Source organism: Pelophylax lessonae (genome assembly GCF_965119305.1).
Source record: "Pelophylax lessonae genome assembly, chromosome: 10".
Taxonomy (NCBI): Eukaryota; Metazoa; Chordata; class Amphibia; order Anura; family Ranidae; genus Pelophylax; species Pelophylax lessonae.
The window spans coordinates 174,768,764-174,783,922 of record NC_138777.1 but is presented as its reverse complement, the minus strand read 5'-3'; the positions used below and the strand labels follow the sequence as shown (position 1 = coordinate 174,783,922).

Here is a 15,159-nt window from a genome sequence, read left to right as displayed (position 1 = left end):
CTGAGTATTCTAGGATATATTAAATGTACCCATGACATACAGAACAAACTTTTCTTTAGAAAAATAAAACAGTCAGTGTCAACCGCAATTAGTTTCTTTTTTTTTCCAAACCGCAATGAAATCATTCACACAAAGGAAAATAATAAAATCAAATAAACAATAACGCTTGCAAGCGATTATCTGTCGGGCCATGAAAACTTGCTTCACCCCTCAACTGCAAGTGGGAGTCATACACATTTTTTGGATTGATATTTACAGCAGATACAGCCCACAACCGCAACTGAGGGGTAGATAAAGTCTGATATGCTGTATTCACTGTACATTCCACAAACATTTCCTCAACAAAGTTGCCTCCACTCTTTCACTTCCAATAGTCCTATAATTTAATTGATAATTTCCCGGATTTAAACCTGCAAACATGTAGATATATACATGGCGAGTGTGGCAAACAATGTCTAATATTTCTGATCTTCATAGAAGTGTCTATAATAAAGGGGTGCATTCTGTATACAGTGACATAGTCATGGTGGTGTGTATTCATGCTTTTTAATAAGGAGAAAAAGTGTGAACACACAACTTGTAGATGGAAATCATAGTGGGCTCCTGGGATGCTCCTCCTTATGAGAGAAATATGTGCAAGTCACATCAACAGTTTACTATATGTATGGGAAAGCATGGAAGCGGTTCTGGACTAGTCCAATGAAAATAAAGGGAACTCAAGGTGTGCTTGGAGAATCTAACAGTTGTTAGCATCTTTGTACCATTGATGATGTAACTGTCACCAAATTAAATTGTTGCAACTGATTATTGCCAACATTTAAGGAAAATAAATAATGGAAAAAACAGCATGTATAGTAATAAAAGCTCTGGCAGCCCACCAGGTTTCCACCATACAAATCTAGTTAGCGGCACAATCTTTCTCCATGCTGGGCATGTCTTTACCTGTACCTGTGTATTAAGGGCACCCTGAGCTATTAGTTCAGTGTCATGACGATTTTTAAATCTCTTCTGTACAAAGACATTGTACATTTTTATAATCCTTCTGTACAATGTGAACTCATCTGTAGACAAAAAGGGGGATACCTTTCAAGCTCTTTTTCTGCTTTATAAACTGTACCAGAAAAACTGTATCATAGAGCTGACACACATTAATAGGAAGGGGAACCACTCTACAATCTCATTCTACAACCCTTCCTCTTATCAGTCTATTAGATAATCTGAGCCCAATCCCCAATCTTTAAAATAAAAAAAAAAAAATTATAAACCTATTTCAAATAAAATACCCTCAAAACCTACAATGAAAGGAGCAGTAGTCATTCCCAGGGCACCCTGCCAACCCCCAGCCACAAAGCGTGGTTTGTCCTTCCAGGACAGGCCAGCAAGGAGAAACAAATGGAACTTCCTGCATCCACTTGGCTAAGAGTGCTGACCAGCTATGGCAGGGGGCTGTAGGTGTCTCATTTTGCAGTTTCAGTCTTAGAGCTGGAGCCTGGTTAAAGTTTGAGTTCATTGGCAATTTTGGAGGCAATGTTCTTAAATGCCATAGAGGTGCCAGAGATTCTTTTGAAGCGCACACCGTTTAGAGAGAGGCGTGGAAGCTTGCACACCTCCATTTCCCACTGTACATAGTTGTCGTGCCCGGGTGAACCATGGATACAAAGCATCATGTACTTCTCTTGCAGTTCATGTTGGCAGCTGTTGGCATCCAGCACTTTGCGTATTTCACTCATCATCTCATTGGGTTCCATTGAGCTGGTGGTTTTCATACTCCACGTGAAGCGTAATGAGCGTGGCTTGGAGTCCCTCAGGTCTTCTTTATCTTTTTCTGCCACGGTCAGGTTAGGCCTGAGGAAATGGACAACATATTTTGTTACAACAATGATGTATGTGCTGCAAATCAAATACTGGTTTTTACATCACTATCACATACAAAACACATTTAAACAAATTATCTTCAGGTACAAAGAGATTGTGTTCTTTAAACTTACATTACCAACTGATGGCATTGCCAAAATACCTGGTTATGAGGATTCCAAACATAAGATACAAACTAAAACAGGAAAGGCAAAATGCAATTGGAAGCAGCCCCCTTAGTGAATAGCTAATATGCGATTAAGCTTAGCTGTATAGTTGCAAAAAAGATGTAGTGAGGTCAACATTCAATAGGAAGACTCCATGTTTACCTTGAATTTAGTTCGAAAAGGATACTGCATTTTTATATTGTAACTTGTCTTACTATTGCTACAAAGAAAAAGTAAGAAATTAAAAAAAAAAAAAAGCTTCACTTTCAATGTGCTCCTCTTTCCGTGCTAACATTACCAATAAGCTATAATACAGGGAAACACTAGAATACTGCTAGGTTATACTTTACGGAAAAGCAAAAATATAATTTTTTCCTAAAAAGAAATTCTGTACTCTGTAAATAGCAGGAATTGCTAAGGTCAACTGAAATCTTCTAAGACATCCTACACTTTGCATTACCCCATGAAGTGAGAATACATAGCTGTTGCTTCCATATATGTTAGTATCAGGACCTGTTACTGAACACTGAATAGTGTCGCTGTACTGGAATTCTGAGCAAAACAAAGTGTGCAGAAAACTACTTCACCTCAAAGTAGATAAAAACATTTTTAGGCCTTTACACAGTTACATGCATCTGCTGGATTCCTGTGGCCAGAATCGAGAGATATTTGCCCCTGGAATTACTCGGTCATGTTATCAGCAGTGGCTGCTCAGCCCACTTAAACTAATGGCGGGCTGACCATTGTCACTGCTGTTTGCATGTACCTGTACAGAGTGGATAGCTGTGGTTAGGGACAGATGTCAAAGCCTGGTCTCATTCTCTGTGCCCTCTATCCCTCTGCTCACCCTCCCTTTTGCAATACGGCACTGTGTTGCTTTAACTGACAAATTGCGCGGTCATGCGACGCTGTACCCAAATACAATTTGCATCCTTTTTTCACTACAAAAAGGGAGCTTTCTTTTCATGGTATTTGATCACCTCCGCAGTTTTTCTTTTTTTGTGCTATAAACAAAAAACAGACAATGGAAAAAAAAAAAAAAAAATGTATATTATATGTATATATATATATATATGTATATTATTATTATTATTATATGTATATATGTATGTATATATATATATATATATATATATATATATATATATATATATATATATATATATATATATATATATTTATACACACACATACACACACATTTTCCTTTCTGCTCTAAAACACATCCAGTAAAAAAAAAAAAAAAATCTAAATTTCTTCATCAATTTAGGCCAATGTGTATTCTGCTACATATTTTTGGCAAAAGAAAGGGCGTACATACATCGCCTTGCAAAAGTATTCGGCCCCCTTGAACTTTGCGACCTTTTGCCACATTTCAGGCTTCAAACATAAAGATATAAAACTAATTTTTTGTGAAGAATTAACAAGTGGGACACAATCATGAAGTGGAACGAAATTTATTGGATATTTCAAACTTTAACAAATAAAAAACTGAAAAATTGGGCGTGCAAAATTATTCAGCCCCTTTACTTTCAGTGCAGCAAACTCTCTCCGGAAGTTCAGTGAGGATCTCTAAATGATCCAATGTTGACCTAAATGACTAATGATGATAAATAGAATCCATCTGTGTGTAATCAAGTCTCCGTATAAATGCACCTGCACTGTGATAGTCTCAGAGGTCCATTTAAAGCGCAGAGAGCATCATGAAGAACAAGGAACACACCAGGCAGGTTCGAGATACTGTTGTGGAGAAGTTTAAAGCCGGATTTGGATATAAAAAGATTTCCCAAGCTTTAAACATCCCAAGGAGCACTGTGCAAGCCATAATATTGAAATGGAAGGAGTATCAGACCACTGCAAATCTACGAAGACCTGGCTGTCCCTCTAAACTTTCAGCTCATACAAGGAGAAGACTGATCAGAGATGCAGCCAAGAGGCCCATGATCACTCTGGATGAACTGCAGAGATCTACAGCTGAGGTGGGAGACTCTGTCCATAGGACAACAATCAGTCGTATACTGCACAAATCTGGCATTTATGGAAGAGCGGCAAGAAGAAAGCCATTTCTTAAAGATATCCTTAAAAAGTGTTGTTTAAAGTTTGCCACAAGCCACCTGGGAGACACACCAAACATGTGGAAGAAGGTGCTCTGGTCAGATAAAACCAAAATCGAACTTTTTGGCAACAATGCAAAACGTTATGTTTGGCGTAAAAGCAACACAGCTCATCACCCTGAACACACCATCCCCACTGTCAAACATGGTGGTGGCAGCATCATGGTTTGGGCCTGCTTTTCTTCAGCAGGGACAGGGAAGATGGTTAAAATTGATGGGAAGATGGATGGAGCCAAATACAAAACCCATTCTGGAAGAAAACCTGATGGAGTCTGCAAAAGACCTGAGACTGGGACGGAGATTTGTCTTCCAAAATTGTTGTGCAAAACTGATAGCGACATACCCCAAGCGACTTACAGCTGTAAATCGCAGCAAAAGGTGGCGCTACAAAGTATTAACTTAAGGGGGCTGAAAAATTTTGCACGCCCAATTTTTCAGTTTTTTATTTGTTAAAAAAGTTTGAAATATCCAATAAATTTCATTCCACTTCATGATTGTGTCCCACTTGTTGATTCTTCAAAAAAAAAAAATTACAGTTTTATATCTTTATGTTCGAAGCCTGAAATGTGGCAAAAGGTAGAAAAGTTCAAGGGGGCCGAATACTTTCGCAATGCACTGTATGTATGTATATTTATATATATATATATATATGTATGCGCAAAAGTTACAGTCTCTACATACTATGAGATTTTTTTTTAATTTTTATTAGTAATGGCAGCGATCAGACTTTTTTGGGGACCAGTGACATTACAGTGAGCAGTGCTACTGTACTAATGACACTGGTAGGGAAGGGGGTTAACATCAGGGGTGATCAAAGCGTTGAATGTGTGTCTAGGTAGTGCTTACTAACTGAGGGGGAGGTGCATTTACTACTTGAAGACATGGATCGGTGTTCTTGCTTCACAGGAACACAGGATCCAGGTCTTCTGTACTCACAGAATGACAGTCTGCCTTGTTTACATAGGTTGACTCATTATGTCAGAGTACCGAACGATCGGCGGGTCCACGAGACCCTTTGACCGATTCCCGCGGCAGCGTATGCCCAAAACCTGGAAGTGCACAATCACGTATATATATATATATATATATATATATATATATATATATATATATATATATATATATATATATATATATATATATATACATACATACATACATACATACACACACGTGTTTCTGCACAGAGCAGCCGCCCTGAAACAGTAAATCTGCTATGGGGCGGTCGTAAAGCAGTTAAGATTACCCCTTTGTCTGGGGGGGGGATACACTATATTGTCAAAATAATTGGGATGCCTGCCTGTACACATACATGAACTAATGACATCCCAATCTTAATCCGTAGGTTTTAGTATGGAGTTAGCCCATTCTTTGCAGCTATAACAGCTTCAACTCTTCTGAGAAGGCTGTCCACGAGGTTTAGGAGTGTGTCTATGGAAAGGTTTGAGCATTCTTCCAGAAGCACATTTGTGAGGTCAGGCACTGATGTAGGACGTGAAGGCCTGGCTCACAGTCTCCACTTTAATTCATCCCAAAGGTGTTCTATCGGGTTGATGTCAGGACTCTGTGCAGGCCAGTCAAGTTCCTCTACCCCAAACTCACTCATCTATCCACAGGAGCAGTAAGCTGAAGTATATTACATATTTGTTTTTGTGTTTAGATAACACTTTAAGCAATAGAAAGAATGTGTGCATTTAACCTACACACAAAAAAAAAATCTTGGCCCTTGACTGACTTAAAAGCCTATTTTCACCTGTTCATGATCTTTCAGCCCATGTCTTTCCATTATGTTTGATATGCTATACTCTTGTGTGGGTGAATAGTTGTAATGTTGTCATACTCATTACAATAAAAATGATTGTACCAAAAAAGGATATTTTCACTTTTGCAATCAAATTTCAGAAAACCCCCCAATGGTATGTGTTCCTATTCCCACAGCATGCCTAAAAAGAATGTAAAACATATTTTTTACCTTTTAAATGTTTGCGGACAGCAAGGTTTTTTTTTTTTAACAATGTTAGAGTGAGCCTGCCCCAAGTCTGTTCTAAATATGTAGGAAGACCTTTAACCTAGCCATTTCCCAGTAGATCATCATAGGTTTGTTATAGCCACTACTAAATAAAGGGCTGCAGGTGATACTCCAATAGGATTTGCAAAAAATATTTTAAAATCACTGGATTCTCCTTTTATTATACATACAAAGAGCCATAAAGTGCAAGCATAAACTTTTTGTGCTTGTCTTGATTTGCAACAAATCGATCACATTCCTTTACATGTTTCTACTGCTCCAAAACCTCTAAGATGTGATGATGGCTTATCCCACCATACCGCAACCTATAGATAATGGGATTCAGCTATTAAGCCAGGATAATAGAGTGTCCTTCAATATGTGGGTCATTGATATACTTATATTGGTGTACTTAAGGTGTTACTAAAACCAACAACAGTAGAACCAGTCTATATGCAGTAATGCATGCTTGTTATACTCACTGTGGAACCTAAGGATTAATCCTCTGTATTATGTAAAAGGACAGTTTGATCCTGTCTTCTCTGATCCTCCTCTTCTTCCACTGTCTGCTAACCATCTCCTGATAGAACAGAGCATAGGGGACAAGCTGCACATGCTCATATTGGTGTATATTGCTAGAGAATTTTTTTTTCCTTGGGAGAGTGCATGTGATCAATACAGGGCCAATCAGCACTGTCCAGACAGAGGGTCAGGGGTCCCGCAACCTCATAGGACAGCCAGAGTAGAATGAAATCTCCTCCTACAAACTTTACCCCGACACAGATAGAAGTCACAAGACTGCTAACTGCTGATGAGAAAAATTGGATTTTTGACTTACCGTAAAATCCTTTTCTCTTAAGCTCATTGACAGACGCAGTCCTCTTTGATTAATATCAGTAGGGTTATACTGCCCCCTACAGGAGTAGGACACTAGGCAGGAAAAACGTTCTGGCCACACCTTAGGGGCAGTCCCAGAGGGTATATCCTCTCTCTCCCTGCTACAGGATGTCAGTTATGTAACAAAGCAGTGTCAGAGAATTTAACCCAACCCAACTCAAAAATAGAGGGGCGGGTACTGCGTCTGTCAATGAGCTTAAGAGAAAAGGATTTTACGGTAAGTCAAAAATCCAATTTTCTCTGTCGCTCATTGACAGACGCAGTCCTCTTTGATTAATATCAGTAGGGACGTCCCAAAGCAGTGCCACAAATGAGGGGTGGGATAACGGAAATCAAAATCCAATCCAGAAGGCCCAACCGGTGCCAACCAGTCTTAAAGGCTCATCGGACAAAGGATGAGACCCAACTGAAAAACCCAACAGAAAAAAACCCTCGAGGTAGACCAACGGTCCCCTCAAACAGCGGCCTGCAGAACCTTGCGGCCAAAAGAGGCATCCGCCGATGCCAGCACATCAACTTTATAAAATTTTGTAAAGGTATGAACCGACGACCAGGTAGCCGCCTTGCAAACCTGCAGCACCGACGCCTGATGGCGGAAGGCCCAGGAAGCACTAAGTGCCCGAGTGGAGTGCGCCTTAACAGGGAACGGAGGAACCCGACCCTTAATAGAATAAGCCTGTACCACCGTCTGTCTAATCCATCTAGAGATGGTCGCGGCAGACGCAGGCAACCCCTTTCTAGGGCCATCCGTGATCCCAAAAAGTGAATCCGTCTAACGGAAAGATTCCGTAGTAGTCAAGTACACCCTGATCGCCCGAACCACATCCAAGGAGTGTAACGCAAACTCCCGAGGATGACTGGGCTTAGGACACAGGGAAGGTAGCACAATATCCTCATTTAGATGAAAATCTGAAACCACCTTAGGAAGGAAGGATGGATTCGGACGAAGAACCACCTTATCCCTATGAACCACCAGATATGGGGAACGACAGGACAATGCGGCCAGTTCTGACACCCTGCGTGCAGAAGTGATAGCCACCAAAAAGGCCACCTTCTGGGATAAAGTAAGCAAGGGAATCTCCCTAATATTTTCAAAGGGAGGTTTCTGAAGAACCGACAACACCAAATTAAGATCCCAGGGCGGCAAGGGCGCGCGCATCGGCGGAGCCAGGTGCCGCACCCCCTGGATGAAATTCCGCACCAAGGAATGAGTAGCCAGAGGCTTCTGAAATAAGATTGCTAACGCTGAAACCTGACCCTTGATAGTGCTCAAGGACCGTTTCTGCTCAACCCCCTGTTGCAGAAAAGCCAATATTCGGGCCACCGAGTAAGAACGTGGAGGAAACCCAAAGGATTCACACCACGCGATATAAGACTTCCATGTGCGATGATAGACTTTTCTGGAAGTCGCTTTCCTCGCTTTAATTAGAGTAGGAATAACTGAAGCTGACAACCCCCTGTCCTTCAGCACCTGGGTCTCAATAGCCAGGCCGTTAAAGTCAGCGATCGTAAAGCAGGATGGAAGATCGGTCCCTGAGACAGCAGATCCTCCCTGAGAGGAAGTCGCCAAGGAACGTCCGCGACCAGCCTGACCAAGTCAGCGTACCAGGCCTGACGGGACCAGTCCAGAGCTACCAGGATAACTGGAATTCCCTCCACCTCTATCCTGCGAAGAAGTTTCGGCAGCAACTTGAGAGGAGAGAAGGCATACAGTAGCTGATACTGCCCCCACGGGGCGACCAGCGCGTCTGCGGCGTCCGCTAGAGGATCTCGGGAGCGGGCTACAAACCGCCGCACCTTCTTGTTGAACCGAGATGCCAACAGATCCACATCCGGGGTGCCCCAACGAAGGCACAATTGGTGAAATACCTCTGGATGAAGAGACCATTCCCCTTGATCCAGAATCTGACGGCTGAGAAAATCTGCCTGCCAATTTTCCACCCCCGGAATGAATACCGCGGAGAGAGCTGGAACAAATCGTTCCGCCCAACGAAGGATGCCAGCCACTTCTACGGCCGCCAGGACACTCTTGGTGCCCCCCTGGTGATTGACGTAAGCCACTGCCGTGGCATTGTCCGACTGAATCCGCACCGGGCTGCCCCGGAGCTGCTCGGTCCAGTGAATCAGACAAAGTCTGATCGCTCTCAGTTCCAATACATTTATCAGTAACCTGGATTCTTCCAGGGACCAGAGCGCCCCTGGGCAGATCGTCTGCCGAGAACCCCACCCGGATAGACTGGTATCCGTGGTGACAATCGTCCAATAGATTGGAAGAAATGACTTCCCCTGACTGAGCATTGGTGACCGAAGCCACCAAACCAGAGATTCCCTGGTCCGTTCGCTCAGCCGGATCCGATTGTCCAGGGAATCGGGATTCCGGTTCCATTTGAGAAGAATCTCCTTTTAAGGAATCCGGGTATGAGACTGGGCAAACGGTACTGCCTCGAAGGAGGCCACCATCAGTCCCAGAACCCTCATGCAAGTCCGCAGGGAAGGCCAGTTGACGGTCAATAATAACTGAGTCGTCGACTGAATCTTCCGGAGTTTCTCCGCCGGGAGAAACACTTTTGCCAAGGATGTATCCAAAGTTACGCCCAGATAGTTCAGTCTCCTGGTGGGGACCAGGGATGATTTCTGCTGGTTCACTAGCCACCCAAACTCTTCCAAAGAGATCATAGTGATCTCCAAGTTTAGCAACAGAGCCTGCGGAGACTCCGCACGAAGAAGAAGGTCGTCTAGGTAGCCTAGAACCGAAATGCCCCGCTGTCGCAACAGCGCCAAAACTGGGGCCAAAACCTGATAATGGTTCTCTCCCACGGAAAAGCGAAGGAGACGCCGATGTCCTGCGTAAATGGGAATGTGAAGATAGGCATCCTTGATGTGTATGGACGCCAGAAAATCCCCCTGATGCAGGGAGGCCACTACTGTGCGAATGGACTCCATCTTGAATTTTTGCACCCGGACAAAATGATTGAGTGCTCTCAAGTCCAGAATTGGACGCACCTTGCCCTCTTTTCTGGGTATTGTGAATAGGTTCGAATAGAACCCCTGAAAACGTTCTGTCCAAGGAACGTGGACCACCACTCCTTGTTGCATCAAATCCGTCACTGCCCCCCGCAAAGCTTCTAAGCGATCCGGGGATAATCGGATATTGGAAGGGAAGAACCGCACCGGTGGAAGTGATCGAAACTCGATCTTGTATCCCGACCGTATGACCTCTTGAACCCATTTGTCTGGAAACCTGGAGAGCCATGGGTCCGGAAACCGGTGAAGACGTCGCCCCACCCCACATATGGGTGGGGGCGCACCTTCAGGCTGTAGTGGTCTTATCTTCAGGTCTGGCAGAGCCGGACCTTTGTTTACCCGACCAGCGCCCTTTGAACCCCCTGGGGGGGCTTTGGAGGACTTCGCCTTATCGCCCGCCCCAGAGGAGCGAAAAAACTTCTTATGAGCGGAAAAGGAAGGTCCCCGTCTGCGACGAGGTCCTTTCCCCTTAGTAGTCTGTGGTAAAAAGGTGCTCTTGCCACCAGTGATACCATTGATGATCTCATCCAAGGTGGCACCAAACAGGCGATCCCCTTCAAAGGGGAGATTAGCCAAGGCTTTTTTGGAAGCTTGATCCGCCGACCAGCATTTTAACCACAACATACGCCGAAGGACCACCGCCGAGATCGATACGCGCCCCATTAATGGAGCGGCGTCCAGGGCGGCGTCACAGACAAACTGTAGCGCTTGTACCATCTGCTCCAGCAAGTCCGATACTGCCGGGGGGAGACTTCTCCCCTCCAGATCTCGGCGTAGCAACTTGGTCCACTGTGTCAATGTTTGTGCAACCAGAGCAATGGTGAACACTGGCCTAAAGGCTGACCCTATCAGGGAAAATATAGAGCGGGATATAGATTCCGCCTTACGGTCCACCGGATCCCAAAAAGACAGAGCGTCCTCTAACGGGATAACAGTAGCTTTATTTAGCCTGGAAATCGGTGAATCCACCGACGGTGGTACCGTCCATTTATTGAGGGATTCTTCAAACGGATAGCGTCTAGCAATTCGTTTGGAAATACCAGGGGTTCGTTTTGGACGGACCCATTCTTCCTTAATTATATCTTGAAAACATTTGGGCAAAGGAAACACCTTTGCCATCTTGGTAGGCTTGCGAGTACCAAAAGCAATTTCAGTATCCACTGCCTCCGTAGGTGTAACCTCAAGTCTTAAAGTTTCCCGCACAGACACAATCAGTGCATCTACCAGCGCTTCATCTTGCGCTATAGCGGAGGCAGAAATGTTTTTTCGCTATCTGAGTAGATGGGATATGAGACACTAGCCCCAGAAGAGGGACCTGCAGCCGCCACGACAGGCTCAGAATCTATCTGAAGTGTGAGACGAAATAGGGGTAGGCGGGGGTCGCTTTTTCGCCCCCCCCCCCCCCCCCCCCGTCCCTGACAGGCCACCTCCACCCGGGATACAAAAGACTCCAAAACCGCTGACAATGCATCAATAGTAAGTGGAGAACTGGAGGGTCCTGCAGCCACCTCAAGGGGATCAGGTGGGGATACATGTGTGGCAGGGTCCATGACAAATCCAGGAACACCTGTCAGCAAACAAGGATTGCAAAAGAAAAAACTTTTTTTTTTTTTTGTATGTAATTCCCCAGCGCAACAGCGCCCCTCACACCCTCACCACACCCTCTTCAGACCCCCACAGAGAGAGACCCGAGGGGTCACCACCGGAGGCACAGAAGCTTCTACCAAACTGCTCTCAGCGCTGTCCTTACAGAACAGGAAGTCTTATGGATCAATTTACCCGGTTAAAGGAGGCGGCTCCGCCCCTTTACACGTCTTCCGGCACTCCCACCGCTGCTCCTCGAGGCAGCTGGGTGTATCCAAGATGGCCAACGCCATACAGGAGACATTAGGCTACGCCAAAATGGCGGCCCACGGAAGGATGGCAGCTCCGTGCGGCTGCATCGCTAATAGAGGACTCCCGTGCGATAGGTAGGTGCCTGATAGTATCATCCCTCTGCACGACTGTTTCAACAGTAACGCCAGCGGCGCCCTGTCTCCATCCTTGACCGACGTCAGTCATGGATTCCTTAGTCCTTTTACAATGCAGGCTTTCCTTGCAGCGACAGACTCATATAGATTGTCAGCTCCCAAACCAAGCCTCCTGGAGTGGTATACCTTACTCACCAACTCACACTAGCAAGGGGGAGATATGTGAAGTGTGTCACAGGATAGAGGGGAACCCGGGATCATGAGGGTCCGACCATCCACAGAGGGGCCCGCATCTATTCCCAAAACCCGACAGGGGGAGAGGGGGAACATTCTACTCACCATACCGGAACAGGCGGGCACCCACTCCTAACAGAACCCCTCTCCACCGAGGTGGGGGGGGGGCTGTCGACCAATACGGTCGCCGCGACTCAGTTTCCGACTGGTCGTAGGCGACCTGGCGAGACGTTTAACTCGCGGGGCCAGTCCCCGTCCAGTGGGACTATGTCGCGGCTGACCCAGCGCGGAAGCTAGGGCCTGCACGCGCTAGTAGGCCGGCTGGGGTGACCACTGGATCTCAACATCCAGCCCGTCGCCCAGATCCAGCATAATTGCTTGAAGATCTCACAGGAACAAAAAACTGGAGAGAAAAAGCTAACTAAAAAAGATCTAAAAAAGCTTGCCAGGACCAGAGATTCCAGCAAGGAACTTAGGTCCTTACTCCTGACTAGGCAGAAAAAACCTGACATTCTGTAGCAGGGAGAGAGAGGATATACCCTCTGGGACTGCCCCTAAGGTGTGGCCAGAACATTTTTCCTGCCTAGTGTCCTACTCCTGTAGGGGGCAGTATAACCCTACTGATATTAATCAAAGAGGACTGTGTCTGTCAATGAGCGACAGAGAAAGGCATTTAGCATTTTATATTTACTAAAACTATTGTATTTCCACGTTCTGTGTTTACTGTGGGAGACCAGATATAGTGAATGCAGGGTTCTGGATTTAGTAAAACTTTAAATGCACCTGTATGATAGGACATATTCTCCTGAGGCCTCAATGCTTACTTGAAAAATGTATTTGATTTTTGACTTACCATAAAATCTATTTCTCTGATGTTCATTGACGGACACAGCTCTTGATTCTTCTTAACCATTGGGTTCTACTGCCCCCTAAAGGAGTAGGACAATAGGCAGGAAAAAGAGCTTGACTATGCCTATGGGCAGTCCTAGGGGGTATACACCCACACTCGGCTACAGGCATTCAGTTTTGTTACAAGCAGTGTCAGAAAAAAGCCAACTCCACAGAGGGGTGGGTGCTGGGTCTGTCAACAAACATCAAAATGGGTCAAAAAAATCACAGTTTCTCCTTCGTTCATTGACAGACAGCTCCTGATTCTTCTTAACCATTGGGACTGTCCCAAAGCAGTGTCAAACATAAGGGGTGGTAAAACAGCAGAAAAAAAATTCCCAAGGCTAACCATAGCCAACCAGGTAACAAAATAACAAAGATAGGAAAAAATCCATTTAAAAGGAAAAAAATTGCCAGGACCAGCGATCCCAGCAAGAAACTAGGTCCTGACTAGGCAGAAAAAAAAACTGAGTGCCTACAGATGAGTGTGGGTGTATACCCCCTGGGACTGGCCATAGGTATAATCAAGCTTTTTCCTGCCTAGTGTCCTACTCCTGTAGAGGGCAGTATAACCCAGTGGTTAAAAATAATCAGGAGCTGTGCCCGTCAATGAACGAAAGAGAAATATTATTTTCTTAGATTTATTCCTGGTAAGATCTAAAAGGTCTCCCTTTGCGGCATACTTTCTGTCTCTCTAGGATGTGTAGGGCGGGCTCTGAGCACTGTCAGGTATGTACATATGTAAATATAATTAAACTTATAAACAAACATTGTATGCATATTAGAATGAAATTGTCAATTTTAAATAATTTGTGTGTCAATAATTTTAAATAATTTGTGTGAATCTTAACTGGTGTAGCACCAGAAAAGTCCCAATACCCATTATAAATTTCTCTCTTCATATTGAAAGATATGGTGCTTGAGAGTCGGTCCACATACACCAATTTATAATATTGAAAGGCCGCTGAAAACAACATAGTTCTTTGCACCAAAAGAAATAATGTAAAATCATTATAGTAGTTCTAACCCTTAATTTGTACTAGGCCATATTACCCCTGCCAAAAAAGCAGGGAATAAGCTAACTAGCGAATAAGCAAAACAGAAGAATGCAGCCAATTCAAGAAAAACAGTTTGTGGTATTTCTGGAGACCCATGCTATTCATGGCCTAGCAGGGTATTTGGTGGTAAAAATGTTGCCCCCCCCCTCCTAAATCCCAGGGCTCTACACACTTCAACTCATTACACTTTATCACCACCCCAGAGCCAATATAAATAATATTCACCACTCTAATGCTGGTACTTCTATCTGTCCTCTTCTTCCCAGTTATTCATGTGTCTAGAGATCACAGTTGTCCTTGTCTCCACAATGCTTTCAATAATGCACTTTGGCAAAACCACCATTAAGACACTGCTTTGAATAGGGCACGGTTTTAATTTTTAAAAATGACTTGGGCAGAATCACAAGTACCCAGTTTGGTATTGAATTGGTAAAAATATGAAAAGATGCTACAAGCTTGGGAGTGTTGGAGTGATATGTTGTATCGATAGTTTTGGACCATAGAAATGGAAATGAGTATGCAATGTTTTAAATAGGTAATGTTGGGTTTATTTTGGCATTTTTCTCTTATTTATTGGTTGTGGTTTGTTTTGTATTGGGATTATTATTTTAGGGTATGTTTGTCACACAAAATAAATAATATACTTAATATGGATGTGAACTATGAATGTCTATTGTCGCTCCCCTGAAAGCAAAGGCTTACATTTTTGACCTTACAGTGACTTTAATATCTTGTGTATATTTAGAAAGATTTCAGATAAAAGCTGTAAAGTTCCTAGGTCATCTTTCTACTAGCTCATTGTTTAACACACAAAAAACATGTTCTCATAAACTAAAAGGAAAACCGAAAGCTTTTTTTATTTTCTAGGATGGCTTAAAGGATAAATCCAGCTTTTTGGAACAGGTTACATGTTCCACAGCCAACCCCCATATCCCCACCTCCTTG

At 43.9% G+C, this 15,159-nt stretch overlaps 1 protein-coding gene across 8 annotated transcripts in view; it reads right to left on the bottom strand.

The window, feature by feature from the left end:
• Positions 1-753: 753 nt before the first annotated feature.
• Positions 754-15,159, bottom strand: part of MARK2 (microtubule affinity regulating kinase 2) — a 251,027-nt gene continuing 236,621 nt past the window's right edge. For all 8 annotated transcript variants that reach the window (XM_082269944.1, XM_082269939.1, XM_082269943.1 and 5 more), the window contains one exon: positions 754-1,845. In XM_082269944.1, coding sequence (XP_082126070.1) covers positions 1,494-1,845 — 352 coding nt within the window. In that variant the 3' untranslated portion in view covers positions 754-1,493. The remainder of the gene's footprint in view (positions 1,846-15,159) is intronic.